This window comes from Thunnus albacares, chromosome 8 (genome assembly GCF_914725855.1).
Source record: "Thunnus albacares chromosome 8, fThuAlb1.1, whole genome shotgun sequence".
Taxonomy (NCBI): domain Eukaryota; kingdom Metazoa; phylum Chordata; class Actinopteri; order Scombriformes; family Scombridae; genus Thunnus; species Thunnus albacares.
In genome coordinates, this window is record NC_058113.1 from 6,820,312 (window position 1) to 6,837,667 (window position 17,356).

General features: G+C 41.1%; 1 protein-coding gene across 1 annotated transcript in view; it reads right to left on the reverse strand.

Moving 5' to 3' along the window:
* The window catches only part of zfpm2a (zinc finger protein, FOG family member 2a), a 118,203-nt gene extending 102,390 nt beyond the window's left edge, over positions 1 to 15,813 (reverse strand). The window contains exon 1 of the mRNA XM_044359613.1: positions 15,549 to 15,813. Within this exon, the coding sequence (XP_044215548.1) occupies positions 15,549 to 15,588 (40 nt within the window). The 5' untranslated portion in view covers positions 15,589 to 15,813. The remainder of the gene's footprint in view (positions 1 to 15,548) is intronic.
* Positions 15,814 to 17,356: the final 1,543 nt, after the last annotated feature.

The window sequence follows — 17,356 nt, forward strand, 5'->3', positions numbered from 1 at the left end:
CTCAAAGTGAGGTATTAAAAAAGTATTGGCAGTGGCATCAAAAAATTTCATCAAAAAAGTTGGACTTAAGGCGAGTGAATTATAGGGTTGTTTGTATTTAACTGGAACTGGTAGCAATTCCATCTCTCCCTTTTTGATTGTCTCACTCTTCTTCACCCTCTGTCAATTGGGGGGGTTGATTGAGATCAGCCCAATCTTGGTGCTTTGGTGAGATCGCACCCCAGCAGGTCTGAGCTGAGGGTATGTGCCACTCCCTAATGGTCCAATCTGGCTTCCTGCACCCTACTCCCTGCCTGTCCAACTTCCATACTCCCCAACTCCTCCTCCTCCTCCTCCTCCTCCACCCGTAGCTGTCCGTCACATTCACCCCACCACAACAATGAACGCCAACCCCTCACTTGCAAGGACCTCATCGTCAATCCACTGACTAACCAAACACCCAATTTGAGCCATTTCTTCCAAGGAGTGAACTGATAGAGACTCCACACTGGTCACACTTTCAATCGCAACAGAGACACAGTGGGCGAGAATTGCTGAAAAGCAAATATTGTCGACTTCTGCTGACTTCAAACAGCAGTCAGATGGCAGAGACTACCTAGGCAGTAAAGAAGCTGAATTACACACAACACAAGAGAAAGGGCCTAAAGAACTCTTGGTGATTCCTTTCATGTTTGTCTTTACAGGGAACCCAAAGCATTCATTTCTCTTTTTCTATGCAAAGGAAGGTAAACATGGCACTCTCTGCAGGCTCATGAAATTGAACAGTTTTGAGCATAACGGCTGGTCTTTTCTTTCTTGTGTTTCAGAATTAGATGTGTTAGCTCTACCGCAGCTTTGGCATATTTTATATTTTTTAAAGCTAAAAAAAAAAAAAAAGCTTCAAATAGGAATTCCCATTTAATTCATGATACATATTTCATACAAAATCTGCCACCATTCCATTGATGTGCCATTCCAGTAAACTCTATTTGAAGTTTTCAAACTGAACTTTTGCTCAAACAGTTCAACAGACATATGGTACAGGTCAGTGAATCAATGAACACACACACGCAAACACACAAACTTATTGCCAGAGGAAACTTAACCCAGTTAAGTTCTGTTTCAGTGTCTACAATGCCCCGCTGATGCTCTCTTGCAGTCTTATTGGGCTATCAGTGCTCAGGGGTCATGAGCCTGGCCAGTCAAGATAAAAGAAACCCTGATGAAATGAACCATGCGGGAGCAGAGAGGGCTGCTCTCTACTGATGGGAGAAACCCAGTCACTTTGAGAGGTGAGACTGTAACAGTGTCGTATTGACCTGAGTGACCTGGCTCACTGCTTGAACTCCACACTCTGTTTAGAGACAAGGGCACAGACAACAGGCTCCTACTGATATACTATGAGTGTTTGGCAGTCACAACTAATAATTAACGATGGTTTCTTTAAACACAATTTTGTTCTTTTAATATCCATTCAATAAATATGTATGAATTCGATTTCTATGTACACATTATATTTGCATTAACAATAGCATTGCTATTAATTTTCCTGCTCAACACTGTGCTATGCCACTATGTTCTCCCAGATTATTAAAGTGCGATGCTGTTTTCATGTTGTCATATTTTGGCTGCCATAAGGTCAGTCCTTTACTATATATGTTTAGCTATAAGCTTGTCTAATATTCTTATCATGTGTTTGTTGTTCCAGATACATTTTTTTATAATGACTCCACATTAACCAATTCCATATTAAAATGAAGCTTAAACAGTAGTGCATCATGACACAATTACAGAATAATCTATATAATAACATTCAGAAATGATACAATATTTACATTACTTTTGGTACTTAAATACATATTGCTGTTAGTATTTTTGAATGCATGAATTTTACTTGTAGCAGAGTATTTTTATAGGATTGTTATTGCTACTTTTATTTAAGTAAAAGGATCTGATTACTAGGACCAGGATAGATGTAGCTGCTAAAAGCATGTATTAGCTAATTTGATTGAATGATTGATGACCTGACTGATGGCAGATTCATTTCCATTATTCTCCTGAGCACATAAAACACCTTCCTGTCTCTGAGCGGTGACATTTTACATATTCAGACTGAATCTGACAAAGTTGACTGACAACAATAAGGGCAGTTTTCAATATTCCATGCCATTTAATAGAGCCAATGACACAAATCATTATTTACCACTTTCACATCAGAGACATGCACTGTATCGCTATCATTGAGCTGGTCAATATACATCACTCCCCCCCCCCCCAAAGGATTACACCTCTTATCTGAAATGATATTCAATAAAGTATGACCGCAGAAATACAGAGTGGAGTGTTCTTGCTTGGATCTGGCTTATGCTGTGAAAAAAAATAACACTTTATTGGAATTAAGATCCAAGTCAAGATTACCTGAGGAAACAGCAGTTAGATTTCTGTTCCAGTGCCACGTCCTACACTTTATTCTCTGCTGCTTGGGGACTAGACCACAGTGTACTGTTTCCCACAAGCCATGGGGGTGTAATAGGATGCCTTTATGAAATATATAGAGACGCACCAGCACCTTCCACAGATCATAGCATGAGCTAGGGCATTTGGTGAGCCTAGCAGGAGTTTCTGTGCATGTGTGTGTGTGTGTGTGTGTGTGTGTGAAAGGCAGAGAGAAAGAACCAAGTGCCCGGCTTATATTTTGGCCTTGCTGAAATGCCCCACAATCCAAAAAGTCAGTGAGGCAACAGCAAAACTTTCCCCAGGTCCCTCTCTGATGCTCCACCACCGTAATATCATCAAGGTGCACGGGATGATACCACTCACTCGTTTGTGCTGCCTAATTAGCTGCTGCAACTTCCCTCCCCACTGCTGTGCCATCCATTCAGAGGTTCTAGCAAAGCAGCCATCATTAACTACAGTGGGATGAAGTTAACTCCACCGCTGCCAGGATGTTAAACTCTACTGAACGTGGTCTGGAACAGTAGCAAGGTGGTTTCATCTCTTAAACAGTCTTCTATAGTTTAGACGCCACAGCTGTCATTAGATTTAAATGTTGTATATAAAGTGGGTTTGTGGAATCTACACCCAAACGCTGAAACAACTGCCATCATGAAACATTCTCTTCTCATTTTCTGTGTTTTATTTTTCCCTGACATCAAATCCCACAATCACACACATACACACCGCACACACACACACCGCACACACACACACACACACACACACACACACACACACACACACTCACCCACCCAGCCCTGCTCTGCTCTGTATAGCTTTTCTTTTCTCGTCGGGAATTTGATAAAGCCTTTAGTGAGTGTGGTTAGAGCACTTGGGCTGAGGATCTGATGAGAAGTGTGGGGTCTGTCGGCGCTGTCACACACAAACACTCACACACACACACACACACACACACACACACACACACACACACACACACACACACACACACACACTGTAAGTACATTCTAATTAGCTGATGTATGCAGGACCTCATCCACATTGGAGGGGTATCAAAAAGCAATCAACGCCCCATCCCTGATGAGCTCAGAGAGACACAGAGATTCACATTGTCTATGGAAAGATGATGCGTGGCTGGACCTCGACTCGGCTTTCCAAACCACCATAATGCCATGCAATCACAAGACATTATGCACAGATCTGAACCCCAAAGCCACAGGATAGAAAAAAAAAGTAAAAGGGAATATTGAGTTCATCATTCAAAAGCCTGATGATTATGATGGTCGCTCTTGTGAAATGCTGCTGTGTAGAGCCAGAAGTGGGAGAATTGGCCTGCGAGTGCCACAAAATATGGTTATAAATGCAGAGGAGAAACATGTTTAAAAAACTGTCATGATCAAGTGCAATACAGCGCAGATAGCAGAGAAATCAGTAGTTAAGATGACAACTCGTTGCCATGGAAAACTGAAAAAATTCAAAGTCAGCAGTGAGCGTGCGAGGAGAGAAATTTATGAAAGTGATTCTTCTCAGTGGAGAGAAATCAAATAGAAATACAATATCAACCACAGCAGAACTCTACGTTATCAGCATGAAATGTTGGGAAAAATATGAAATATCCTAAACACACAATCTCGGATTTTGTCACCCATTCATAATCTAATTTGACCTGAGGCCATACAGCCGATTCGTTTCAGTAAAGACCATAGGTGTTTTAGCTGCAGGCTCCAACAGAGAGGCATGTGTGTCACACAAAGACCATCGGTTAGCGACGTACCGAAAGGGACTCTGTATCACCATCTTATCTTCAAAGGACTGGGCAGGGGCTCAGGGGAGCTGTGCCACCGCCTCGCCTCCACACAGACACACACAGAGGGGGGATTTGGACCTGCAAGCAGGAACCAGAGATCTCTCGGCCGGCACCCAGGCCTGGACCCTCCTCCAACTCGCCCGCGGAGAACAGGCAGGGTTCCTGCACACGCGGCACGACATCAGTGAGCTGATCCTCCCCCCTTCCTCTCTCTCTCTCTCTCCCTCCCTCCCTCCTCCACTGCAAACCCCCTCCGCCGACTGCCTGCCCATTTGCTTCCTGGCCTCAGCTTGACGGAGGGGATGGGATCTGAACTCAACTTAGACGCAGAGTTTCCACATTTCACAGATGGCTGGGAGAGGCTTTGCATGGAGGTGAGGAAACAGAGAGAGAGAAAGAGGGAGAAAGAGAGAGAGAGGGAGCCTCATCGCCAGCGCCGAAGCGGGGCCGATTTCACACCGTGGTAGAGTGCGCTAAAGCAGGCCGCCGTTAATCCACTCACTGAGGGGAAGGCCTGGAGCTATTCCGCCGCCCGACCGCCATCTCCCTCCACAAAGCCATAAATGGTGCATTATACAACTGGGCTTCAGAGACACTGCTGATATGCTGATAGGTGGTGGACAAAGACCAAAGCAACCACAGGAGCGGAGCCACATGCAGGACTGAGGGCCTTAGCGCAGGAGCAGAACTGCACACATGTATTCAGGCATGATCTCTCAAACGCTGTACCCGCTGAGGTGTGGACTGTTAGAGTGCTATATCTGCTCTTTTGATCGAGGTTAGTTCATCCGCAGGATTCAGCCTCGAGACAGAGATGGACATGCACTAACACTCCCTCTTCTGCTCTCCAACAAAATAGCTTTTTTTCCCCCCCTCCCCATCCCCACAGTGAATTCATATCTGTAAAGTTACCAAAAGTCTTGAAGATGAGTCTTTGAACTTATAAAAGGCAATCATTTTGAATGAAAGGAGACAGGAAATATATAAACATGGGGGAATTTAAATAAATTGCCACAAAGAAAATCACAGAGAGGGCAGTGAATTATGTAATGATAAGACAGCCACCAGCCTAAGCCACAAAATGAGATGTTTTACATGAAACGAACAGCGGTCTAGATTAGAGAGCCATCCTGTTTAGACATGAAGCCAATTGGGTTGATATCACATGTAGAGAAAATTTGAAAGATAAGTGGGAACTATGAGAATTGTTATAATCCAACTGTAACAAAAAGCTGAAGTATATTGGCTTTTCCCCCCAAGAAGCACTGCATGATAAACATCTCCGATGAAAGAAGTTCATTACTCGTGCGCTGTGTAATGTAACATGCTGTGTTATGAGTCTATGCCAACCTACACTGAGGCAGTCTCTAAATGAAGCCTCAGGCATTTAATGGACATCATTAGGTGAAAACATATAAGAGATAATTATGGTAATTACAAATCCCTTTTATTCGCCCTGAGTCTTTGACAAGAAGGTTGTCATATCAACCACTTCAAACAAACAAAGAGTTGTTGTCTCTTACCCTAAATGATGTCCGGTTCCATTTGGATGGGAATTGTCTTCGGATTATCCTTTTTATTGTTTGGTTAGTGGCTCTGAATGGAGGCTACATTTCTTTCAATGAAAACTTGATTAAAACAAGTGATTCACAATAGTAGAATTTGACATCCATTTGCATTGCCACTTAATTACAAGTGAGACCTTGATCTTGAAAGCAGCCCCATACAAAGCTAATGGACATGTCTGTTATGTCTATTAGAGATGGACCCTCTGAGGAACCAAGGCTTTCTATTTAATATCAGACATCACTATGGGCACCCAAGGCCTGTCTTATTAAATTTCAGCTCCATAACAATAGTGAAAGGAACAAAATGACAAACGCTGGCAATATTACAGCTTTTTCTGACCAAAAAAACATCTTCCAAGAGTTTGTTTTGGCTAAACCTAATCCAAGTGTTACTGTTATTTTGCCACACGGGGTCAAACCAAGAGCAGCCCTAGTCGCTTCATCTTAGTGATACATGATCTAAGCAGCAAGAAAAGATGAAATGCGGTATGGAACATCTTTATGGAGAGAGTGAGCGGCAATCGTGAAAGACTTGGGTGTTTATTTACAATATGCATCCAATCATCCTTTGTCACCGTTCCATGTTCGTCTTTTTCCGAAACCACAGAGAGACACTCACTGTAGATTCCATTTTTGGCCTCTTTGCTACACAAACTCATAATATGGTGCAGTCTTATCAGATCTTGCTTACAATAACAGATTCGCTTCAAGTCAAAGCTGTTGTTTAACTTATTCAATCCCATGGGAAAATTCAGTTCAAACAAGTCAGAAGACATCTGCCAGTCCACAGCAGTTGATGATGTCAACGGGTCCCTGCTAGTACCAGATTCCTCCACCACTTTCAATCATTCCATGTGAGATTACTGCAATAGGATATTACTGTACAAACTATGACCATGTGTCCTGCTGCCACAAAGCTTAGCAACATATTACAGTTTGTCAAAGCAAGCTATTGCAAGGGAGAGATAGATACAGAGAGGAGGAGAGAAGCCATTGACCTTTGTGTCCTTTATATTTGCCTAGCTTCCAACCCCAATCTTAAGAGTGAAATCATCTGATCCCAAACTAACTGTCAACTGGCTTGTGATGGTGGCAAAGCCAGCGGACATCAATCAATCAGATTTTCTCCTCGTCTATCAGAGGAGGCTTTTTTTCCTGTTTTGCTCGGGCTTATCATCTGACCCAGTTGTTATCCTGTTTCTGAAGCTTAAGAAAAACTTGATTATGGTCAAATGTATGTCTCAGAGATTCACAGACACATCCTAGACTGAACCAGAAAGGGGGAAAAAATATATTATCAGTATTTCACCACAGAAATGAATGCAGGATGTAATGATTGTAGTTTTTCAAAATGAGGCTCTTAATTCTACACCCATGCTGGAAATAAGGAGTTTGAGCCACTTATCTTTGGTTTTCAGGAATGCGTGAACCTAAGATAAAAATCCAATCTGATATCATAAGACAAAAAGGCATTTTAGTTGGCTACAGCACTTGCTCAATGTCAACAGTTTTTAGTAATTACTAGATAAGCATTCTCTGAAATACACAGAGAAAGAAAATTGGCTGATTCTGAAATAATAGTGGCTGCATTTCTCTCTGGATGTTTACTCTGTCACTTCACAAAGCCTGCTTTGAGATAATAAGAAGCAGGAGACGTGTACTTTGCAACACGTCATTCCTTTCGTCACTGCCGAGTATCCCACAAACTCTGTCTAATCTGATTTGCATAATTTACTCGCAAATATAATCGATCATCATCAACTCGCTTCCATTGGAATATCGCTCCATTATGGCTATTTATGTTGCAGTACTCTCTGCTAATCACATGCAGGCAGATATGGCCTCTGATCACATGATGTGTAAGCTGTGTTGTCAACAGCTTTACCAGCTTTGCAATGGTGCAAATCAAAATACAGCCTCTTTAAAGTATTAACATGTTTTGAAGTTTGTTTTACATTTTCAGCATATTTGACATAAATTGTTTATCTATTTACAAAGCTTTGTCATTACTGATTTTCCACTGAACCCTTAAGATGCTATGTGTTTTGTGCTGTTCGTCTAGCGGAAAATGCTGATGTACAAATTGAACTGAAAAGCTTGTTACTTAATCCTCTGTTGCCACCTATCCCTTAACTATAGCGCCTGGTGCATTTCATCCCAATGCAAAGTTCTGCATTGCGCTGCCCCCCACAAACACATCCTCAGTAATTCCTGCCAAGCCAGAGATTTAGACTGAACAGCTATTAGGGCGTCACTTTCTGGTGTGCCAACAACTATCCTGCTCTGGAAATGGTGCTCACCAAATTATCCCCTTATTTTATTATCCTCTTTTTCAAAACAAAAAAAAAAAAAATCAGTTATTTTTTAATTACTGAAATAATTTATCTACTATGTGGGTGAAGTCAAACTCATGGCTTGGCCAATAAATTGACTGTTTACTATTGCTGACAACATATTGTGACAATGCCTGCTGCAAAATGTGAGTCATATTTCCAAGGAGTCCCTTTCCTTCCCCTCATCCAAGATTCAGTCAAAACCCAAATATGAAATTTGACATATTCCATGAAACTGTTTTGATTAACTGTGGCTAATTAAATTGAAATAAACAAAAAGAATCTTAATAGACACATAAAAGTTATTTATATCACTGCAATGAAAGACTGACAGATTTCCACCCGTGGACTTTATTTCTTGAATATGTGCAGAGGCAAGTTCCTGTTGCCTCTGCCATGCAGACTCAGAGCTGTTTCTCTTCTGGGCTATGGAGATGTCAAAGCATCACACAAATGTGATGAACCCAATATCCATATCCATGATACATCAAAACCTCAGGATGGCACAAAAATAACTGCAATACCTCAGGAGCAACCTCAGAAATCCCCTTAATTGAGCAATATCTTCATTCCTGATCCATGTGCATCACCAAGGTGAAAAGGGACTGTGCAAGTTAAATGAAAGAAGAATTCATGATGTGTGGCGGCCTCTCTTACTCACCCTGGCTATTTCCCCTCTTGGCAGGGGCCAAATAGAGAATGTTAAATGAGGCAATTGTGTCCCGAAGGCAAAAAGAGGAAGAAAAAAAAAAGCAGGCAGTGCCCCTGCTCTCTGCTCCAACCCCGAGGAGCATTCTGCAGCATGATGAGGTACATCCAAGCACCCGGGCCTGCCGCTACCCAAATAGCTCAGACCAGACCCAACTTCCCATGAGAACAGGCTACTCCTCTCTTTGCTGTATACAATACACATGGAACATGACCACTCATTATTCAAATCCCTAATCAAGCTGTGGTTTCATTCATACACTGCAAAAGTAAAAGAGATGTGCAATGGCTGCCTGGAAAAAATATTAAAAATAGAAATTGAATTTCAGCAAAATCTTAATATTCTCTGACAGATAGCACAACTTTAGGGCTGCAACAAATTATTGTTCTTGTTATTGATTCATCGACAGATTATTTTCTCATTCGTTGTTTTTTCATAAAATTTTTAAATATCTTGTTTTGTCCAATCAACAGTCCAAAATCCAAAGACATTAGTGTATTATCATAGAAGACATTTGAGAAGCTGGATCCAGTTAATTTTCCTAAAAGCTTAGTCAATTATCAAAATTGTTATAGATCCATTTTCTTTCAATTCATTAATCAATTTAGATCAATTGACAAACTGTTTAATCTTTGCACAACTCTGCCATAATAATTATATCATACAGTAAGGAGCATCAAAGCTGAGTTCCCGGATATAGGCAGCGGCCTGTAGAAATACCAGGATGTAGAGTGTGATCTGTTAACATTCTGTGGCGGTGGTTGCAGGAAACTGATCTCCCCTGCAGTCCCACACTGTCAGCTATACAGACATACTCCACGGTGACACCTCTGATAATCAAAGCTTTGTCTGGGTCTTAAAAGGACGTACTTGAACAACAGCGAGACCAGAGGCCCTCTTTGCTGTAATGGCCTTTGGACATCAATATTTAAATCTTACATCTCTGTTGTGATTAGAATGCTGCCTTTCTCTCTTTCTCTCCCCCCCCCCCCACCTCTCTCCTGAAACAACAAGGTAGGGGTGAAAAAAGGCTTAAATCGATGATCTTTGAGTCTAAACTAGATTCCTAAGCAGTTTGCCACTCTCAGCAGCAAGATAAGATAAACTCTCTTTGACCTAAGAGATGAAGTTGCCATGACGATCAGGGAGTCCACTTTCTCTATTGATATTTTGCTGATGTAACAACAAATGGAACTAGATCCTGCTCTTGATAATGGTGATTAATTAATACCAATATTGATCTCTACAAGCAAGAGACAAGGCTATTAACTTAAAGCAGGCTGAAAGTCAATTGTTACCCGGGGGCTCAATGGACATCACTGATATAAAATCTGAATAAACAGAGAGGAGCACGGTTAGAGACTGAAATGTAAAGTTAAAAAAAAAAGGAAATACATAAACAGCAACTGTAAACATAGTATCAGATTTTGTTTTGGAGCATATTTCTAAAATTAACATTTTGCTCACACTGGTGACAGTTACAGTGCCTGAATAAAAAGCACAATGGTGACAGTTTGGACCAGCGGTTATTGGAATAATAGCAGTGGAATTCAGGAAAGAGGAAGATAAAGAGGAAACTGCGTGAGGAAGTGACCTCCACCTTTGCAGCAACCCTGCCCACATTTCACACTGCTGTCCAGGCACTGCAGGCTACAGCGACAGAGAGGGCAGGATTAGGCACCGTCAGTCCATCGCCTGCCAACCAGCTCATCCAACACATCACACAGCACTGTTTTCAACAAAGGAAACAGCAGCTGCTATACATTCCCCTCCCTGTAGCTCCAGAGCCTGTGACATAAGCAGTAATAGCAGCGCTGTAAGTACAAAGACTTTCGCTACACAAAAAAACATTTTTACTTTAGACACAATAGAAAAAACATTACAACGAGATGACATTCATCTGCATTGTTGTTTTGTGTCAAAAGTGAGGAGGCAATTGGGGATCCTTCAGCTAAGACGAGGCAACAACACAAGCTGTTATTGGCAGGGAACAGATGTTTGAGGGAAAGTTGGCATTCAACAACCATTCTTCTTCTGACAGAAATCCACACGAGAAACACAAGAGACACGGCGTGATTGTCACCCAATGAAAGAGAGACCCTTAAATATACAGGGAAACTGGCATGCAAACATTTTTTGATTTTACACCCCCAAAACATCTGACTACTAGAGTTGCCAGTGTTTGTGGGCAAGGGTGAGACGCAGCGTATACAACTTCCACAGCATCGGCACAGTTTCCATATCCAAGAAGGCAAAGCTGAGCTAAGTTGTAGGAAATATGGATGAGGAGTATGTTCCAGTGAGAGAAAAAAAAAATTAAATTAAATAAAAAAAACCATCAAGCTAACAGCTCTGATCCCTCTGCTAAAACACATAGCCACATGCTTGTCGCACATACTGTACATGCACTAATGTATACACAAGCAAACACACACACAAATTCAGATACACAGCCAGGATGTTGGCAGTCAATTCAGTAAACACTCCCTTTATCCCTTACTACTGTAATCTGCCTCTGATAAATGCCCCTCAAAGATAGAAATGTCACCTGATATGATAAACAGTATGCTGACGTTACATAAAGTGGCCTTATGCTAAGGAGTTGGAAAGATTAACTGTGGAGCAGAGATGGAAAAAAACTGTCGCTACGATTCAAAAGAGAAGAGTTGTAGGGAATCTTGTTTGGCTCTAGTTAAGTTCCAAACTGACTAGATGAGAAAAGAAGGAACCGAGCTGTAAATAATTACGACTAAATAACCACAAAACAGTTTAGTTTTGTGGTTATTTCTCCAAGATCATATTCCTCAAAGGTTCTCATACAAAATATATAAGTAAAAAAATGGGATAGAAATAACAATATTAACCAAAGCACCACTAGTCCCTGTTCCAACTTTATCCACAAGGTATTATGGGTAAAAATAAGCATTACTGTACACTGCAGTGAACCAGCTTTACAGATGTAAGATCACTATCATGTGAGTAGATTAGGCATTTTGACAGTATGACATAGTGGTAAGCTCTGGGGACTTGTGCACTTGCCGCTCGGATGCTATACAAACTTACAGTAAAAGAGCAGTATAATCACTACAGTATGGTGCTTCATTCTGGTTGGACAATGTCGAGTAAAAGAGCCACAGGAAGCTGCATGAATTCTCAGACGTTCCACACGGTGAAGACAACAGTAAAGGGGAGAACACTAAGTCAGTTTAATAAGCACATTTGACATTAGATGTCCGCGCATGGCCTCGGAGGGCCGCTTCAATATGTTCCCATAAACACTGGCGGAGGCACGCTCCCTACATCATCCAGATTCCCCTTTATGCCGTGAAACTTTGGGGGGCAATTTTACAGAAAAATTACTCTGAGGGGCCTGGTTTCAATTCAGCCTGTTCATATCTTTCCTTCCTATTAAGCATCAAAATGTTCCTCCTCTCAGTACGAATAGAGGTATGGACACCACCAGCAGCCGGGGAGAGGCGAGGAGGAGGGAGAAAGGGGGGATGGAGGGGGTGGGGGGAGGACAGGGCGGGAGGGAGAAGAGAGGATAGAAGGAGCTTGGTGGAATTCACACATCATATTACAGCAGCTAATCGCAATCCGCAGAGCATCAGCGATATTTTCATCATTCCTGTCAAATTCTACTGACCCGCCTTGGAATGGCTAACAATCTGGGCAATTTATTGGCATATTGGCATGGGGTGATAAGGCTAAAAACAACAGCAGCTAGCAGCTGGCCCTGGGAGATGAGCTGATAACATTGATATGTGCTCCCACACAAAACACCTCCACCACTATCTCCTCTTTCTATCAAACTCTTATTACAATAAAAGTGTATGGGGTTTTTTCGCTTTCTTGGAAAGGCAACAAGGGGAGGGGGATACAGAAAGGAGGCCAGAAATATATATTTATATATATATAAAAAAATCAGATGTAACGTTTCACAGAAAAAAAACAAGGGGGGAAAATACATAATTTATCACTGTATTATCGGGATATCCAGGCAGCCTAATCAAGGAGCACTGAGTGACTATTTTTTGCCTTATCATCCAAAGTGGTGGAAACGGAGAAGGAATTATCAGCCAGCTGCAGATTGCTGGGCTGGAATTTTAATGGTAATAATCGGGTTTCTGATGGTATATCTTCTCTGCTTATCTTTCCCATTATCTGGCCTTATCTCCCCAGTCATCGGAGCAAATTAATGGTGCTCTTTCAGCATCGCCTTTTTATCACCGCTCAGAGAGCACCCAAGGGGAAAGAATAAGCAAAATATTAAAATACTGCATAAATCACAATTTTAGATAACGGTCCAATGTATGCAGGAAAGGGGGGTGGGAGGGTGGGCTGCGCCCAACAACCTTTTTGTCCTTTAGAATGACTGTCTGTGCTGACTTTCTGTGCAATGCCTCCTCGGCCTTTTTTTCCCAGAGTTCCCGGGGTAGGAGAGAGGATCTAGGCTCCTCGTGACCTTTTCTGTTTCTAACTAGAGCTTGATTATACGGCTGCACACCAGCTCCATATTAACAAGATCTTACACATGACATACTAATTCACACAAGGCCAGGTCACAGTGATGAAACCGCTACACAAACGGTCGACTTCCTTTGCTCGACAACAAAATTTGGATGCCACAATGGGATTGGTCCAAAGATGAGTGGGCCTATCACGTCATACGTTGTCGTGCTTCTTTGTTGATTAGAAATGGTTGCGGGTTTGCGGTGGATGCCAGCAAACACAGAAAAATAAACTGACAGATAGCTGTTTCTATAAAATAATTATTTCCCTTCAGAGTTTATGGCAACTAGACTGGACTAAGCTATTCTAAACTGTGTGAAAAATAAGTAGAAAAACGATATTTATTCATGAAAACATTTCAAACAATATGTAATTTGATGTAATTTAATGTTAAACTGGTTGATATTTGATGTTTTTCAATCATTTTCACTTTAATAAAATGTACAGTATAGTATTTAAAATACTGCTAAATCCATATTTTTTTCACCTAAAGAAGCAAGAAAAAAAAAATAGATCTAGAGAAAAAATTGCCTTAAAAACTTTTAAAATTTTCTACGAGCCATAAATAATTAAGAGATGAACAATAACAATTACATGTTCAAAACAAGACGGCACACAAACCGCTCCTGTCGCACAATCTGTCTCACACAAATGTAATAAAAAGCTCTTGTATACCAACATGCACATATCCTCATGAATGCATGCATGTGAGCTCACACACACATGCAAACACACACACACTCACACACACACACACACACACACACCAATGTTGCCTTAGCTCTGAATTGTCCATAATATGTTGAAGCTCAGACAAACAGTATCATAAACACGAGACAAATTACTGCAAGTGGGTTGCTATTTGATATTTTGACCCCAAACTAAGCAGCAGCAAGAAAACACACCGTACAGTGGACAAACTAAACACACACACACACACTGTACACACACACACTCTACACACACTGTCAGCTGTATTTGAGATGTGAAAGTGTGTTTATGCCCATATGCTTGTGTGTGTGTGTGTGTGTGTGTGTGTGTGGGTGTGAGTGTACAAATCCCCACGTATTTATGTATGTCACTGAACTACAGGCTTTTTAAAATTGTGAAAATTATGAAAAGCTCTTTAGAACCTTTCATAAAATATATTTATTATAAGTACAATTCAACTATATGAATATGACACACTTTTGAATTAATGTAGGCCATGAGGTTATACTTTATTCATATGTTCTGCATTAAAAACAAATAATAATCCACTCAATTTCAGGACAATAGTATATATAACTACAGATGTATAAATTCATTCACAATTCATCTAAATTTGAAAAGCAAATATGTGTAAACTTAGTTACTGGGAGGCAAGGTCAACACTTTCCCCAGAGCATACACTTCAAGAAAAATTAAAACATGCCATAACTTGTCTCACATATGCTCTTTTACATCAGTACCACGAGCTACAACCACTCACCAATATTCATACCGTACACGAGCTGTTATTGTAAAGTTAGAAGAAGTGTGTGTGCATGTATTTATATACATACACCTGCAAGTGAGTGTGTATGTGTAGAAGGCAACCAAAAAAAAAAAAAAAAAGAATGCACGGGAGAGTGTGTGTAGGAGTTGGAGTGTGTGTGAGACACGTGTGTGTCTGTGTGTTACAAATAAAAACATTTAACAGCAATACAATTCAGTAACAAACCGGCTTTTTAAACCAATCTCGTAATGCAGCTTTGTTATTAATTATTGGCCTGTAATTTATAATTACTGCTGATTATCTGACATAAAAGGCTTCAGAAGAAGATTCTACACGTCCAGTCAAAGTGATGCACTGATGCACAATTTAGGATGAAAACTAGAATAGAGTAAAATCAAACAAACGACAAAATAACTTCATTTTGTCACCACTTGACAGCAGTGGTAAAACTTTTCAGCCAGCAGCAGCAGCAGCAGCAGCAGCAGTATGGGATTTGGATTGTAAATCATCTCTTCAAAAACACAAAATAACTGCGGAGGGAGAGACTGGAGCGTATGGACCGTGACAGGCAACACATGAGTGGCGATACTTGAGCGCTGCTGAATCAGCTTCAGAGTGGTCAGTATCATTACAATATTCTGCAAACTCTAATCAGCTGGGAGACGCGGTGTAGCGGCTAGACAACATAAAGAAAAAAAAAACTTACGTTTGATCTGCCTGGGGTTGCTCTGCTTCCTTCGGGACATGCCTGCTGTGCGGCTGGTCAGTGAATCCAGGTGTAGTACTGACAGATCGATAGGTTTTGGTTCATCCAAGCAGCCGGTTTTGGGGTTTTTGTCTGATGGAAATTGAGAAAGAAAAAGAAGAAGGGGGGCACCAGTACTTTTTACGCACAAGTCTATCGTTCCGTCTGTCTTTCCTTTATCTTTCTCGTCTCTCTGGCTCTGGCTTTGGCTTTCCCTCTCTCTCTTTCTCCCTCTCTCTCACACACATACACACCCTCCCTCCCTCTCTCTCTCTCGCTCCCTCTCTCTCTCTCTCTGTCTCTCTCTCTCACTCTTTCTCAGCACCGTTCTCCGTGATGAAGCTGCGCTTCGCCGCGATCCGCACGGACTGACTGGGGAGGTGAAAGCGTTTCGCGCTTTTGTTTGAAGATAAGGTTTGTTCCTCCCCGGGTACCGTAGCCGCGGCTTCGTGAACTTCACTTGATCCACAATTACTTTTACTTCCAGTTATTAATTAGCGTCGCCCCAATTAGCGGCCGTGTTTTGGGGTAAATATAAACGAAGATGGAGACACGCTGAGCTCCAGCCGGTGATCATCATGAGAAATCATAGTGACATAAATAAATAACAAATATAAATAAAAATATCAGTCGCCTGTAGGCTATTTCAGGTAAACATAATTTCGCACCCTTTTCTCTCAAATGACTCTGTTGCTATCGGTTTGGTGCTGCTTTCAAATGATTAACCTGCCAAATTTTTATATCATTTTAAACTCTATTACATTAAAAGTACAGGTTTAGGGGAGAACCCTCCAAATACAGCATATGGTTCTACTCCTATCACCAACAAATTTGAACCTATATTGGTTAAATACACCCGGATTACCCCATTTACATCTTGGCCACTCAATCCCCCATAATGCTCTCTGATAGTTGATCTGCATTGAGATGACATGACCTCACATGGCTTGACCTCTTGGCCAGGAGCTGAAAGAAGAAACCTGCAGTCTAGATTTTTTTTAATTTAAAAACAGTCACAAGATATATTTACAGTTATTCTAAATATATAAAACACTGGTGTAAATTCTAAGAATGGTATCCAACCTTTTAACAAAATATATTAAAATTGGCTATCAGTACACATAGTGAATTTCCACTGCGAGGAAATAGATTTTTTACTCTGTTTATTTATCAATATTTAATAAACTGTCAATCAGAGTGTGAGCAGCTTCTCTTGCCTACAATTAGTCTGCCTATGGACAAGAAAAATATTCTGAATATTTAAAAAAAAGAGAGAGAGAGACAGAAAAAGAGAGAGTCTTCGAATCATTCAGATTTTGACTGCCATGTTCTGAATAGTTGCCCAAACTGGAAATCACTCTCTTCAATTAGCCAGTTGGACTGCCAAGGAAGACAAGCAAGTGGCCTGTGAAATTATCTTGTAACCCAATTCCACAACTTTGGAATGGAGTCTGAAACTACAGAATAATTTATGTGGCAGACGGGTCAGCGATGGGTCACCTTGAGGAGAGCATCTGTCTTGCGAGCCTCCTCGGTTTGTCTCTTTCCTGCGTTTCCCCTCCCTGTCCTCTGGTGGCTAAAGTTTTTTTTTCTTTCTTTATTTCTCCCCTCTTGTACAACACTGGTCATGATACAGTGATGTCATGGGACAGTCACACTTTGTTACATTGTGCATCCTGACAGCTCCTGATAGAGAACGAGAATCTATTCAAAACAAAGATTAACTGAGATTTCAATGAATTAAAAAGAAAATAATATAAAATAAAAAA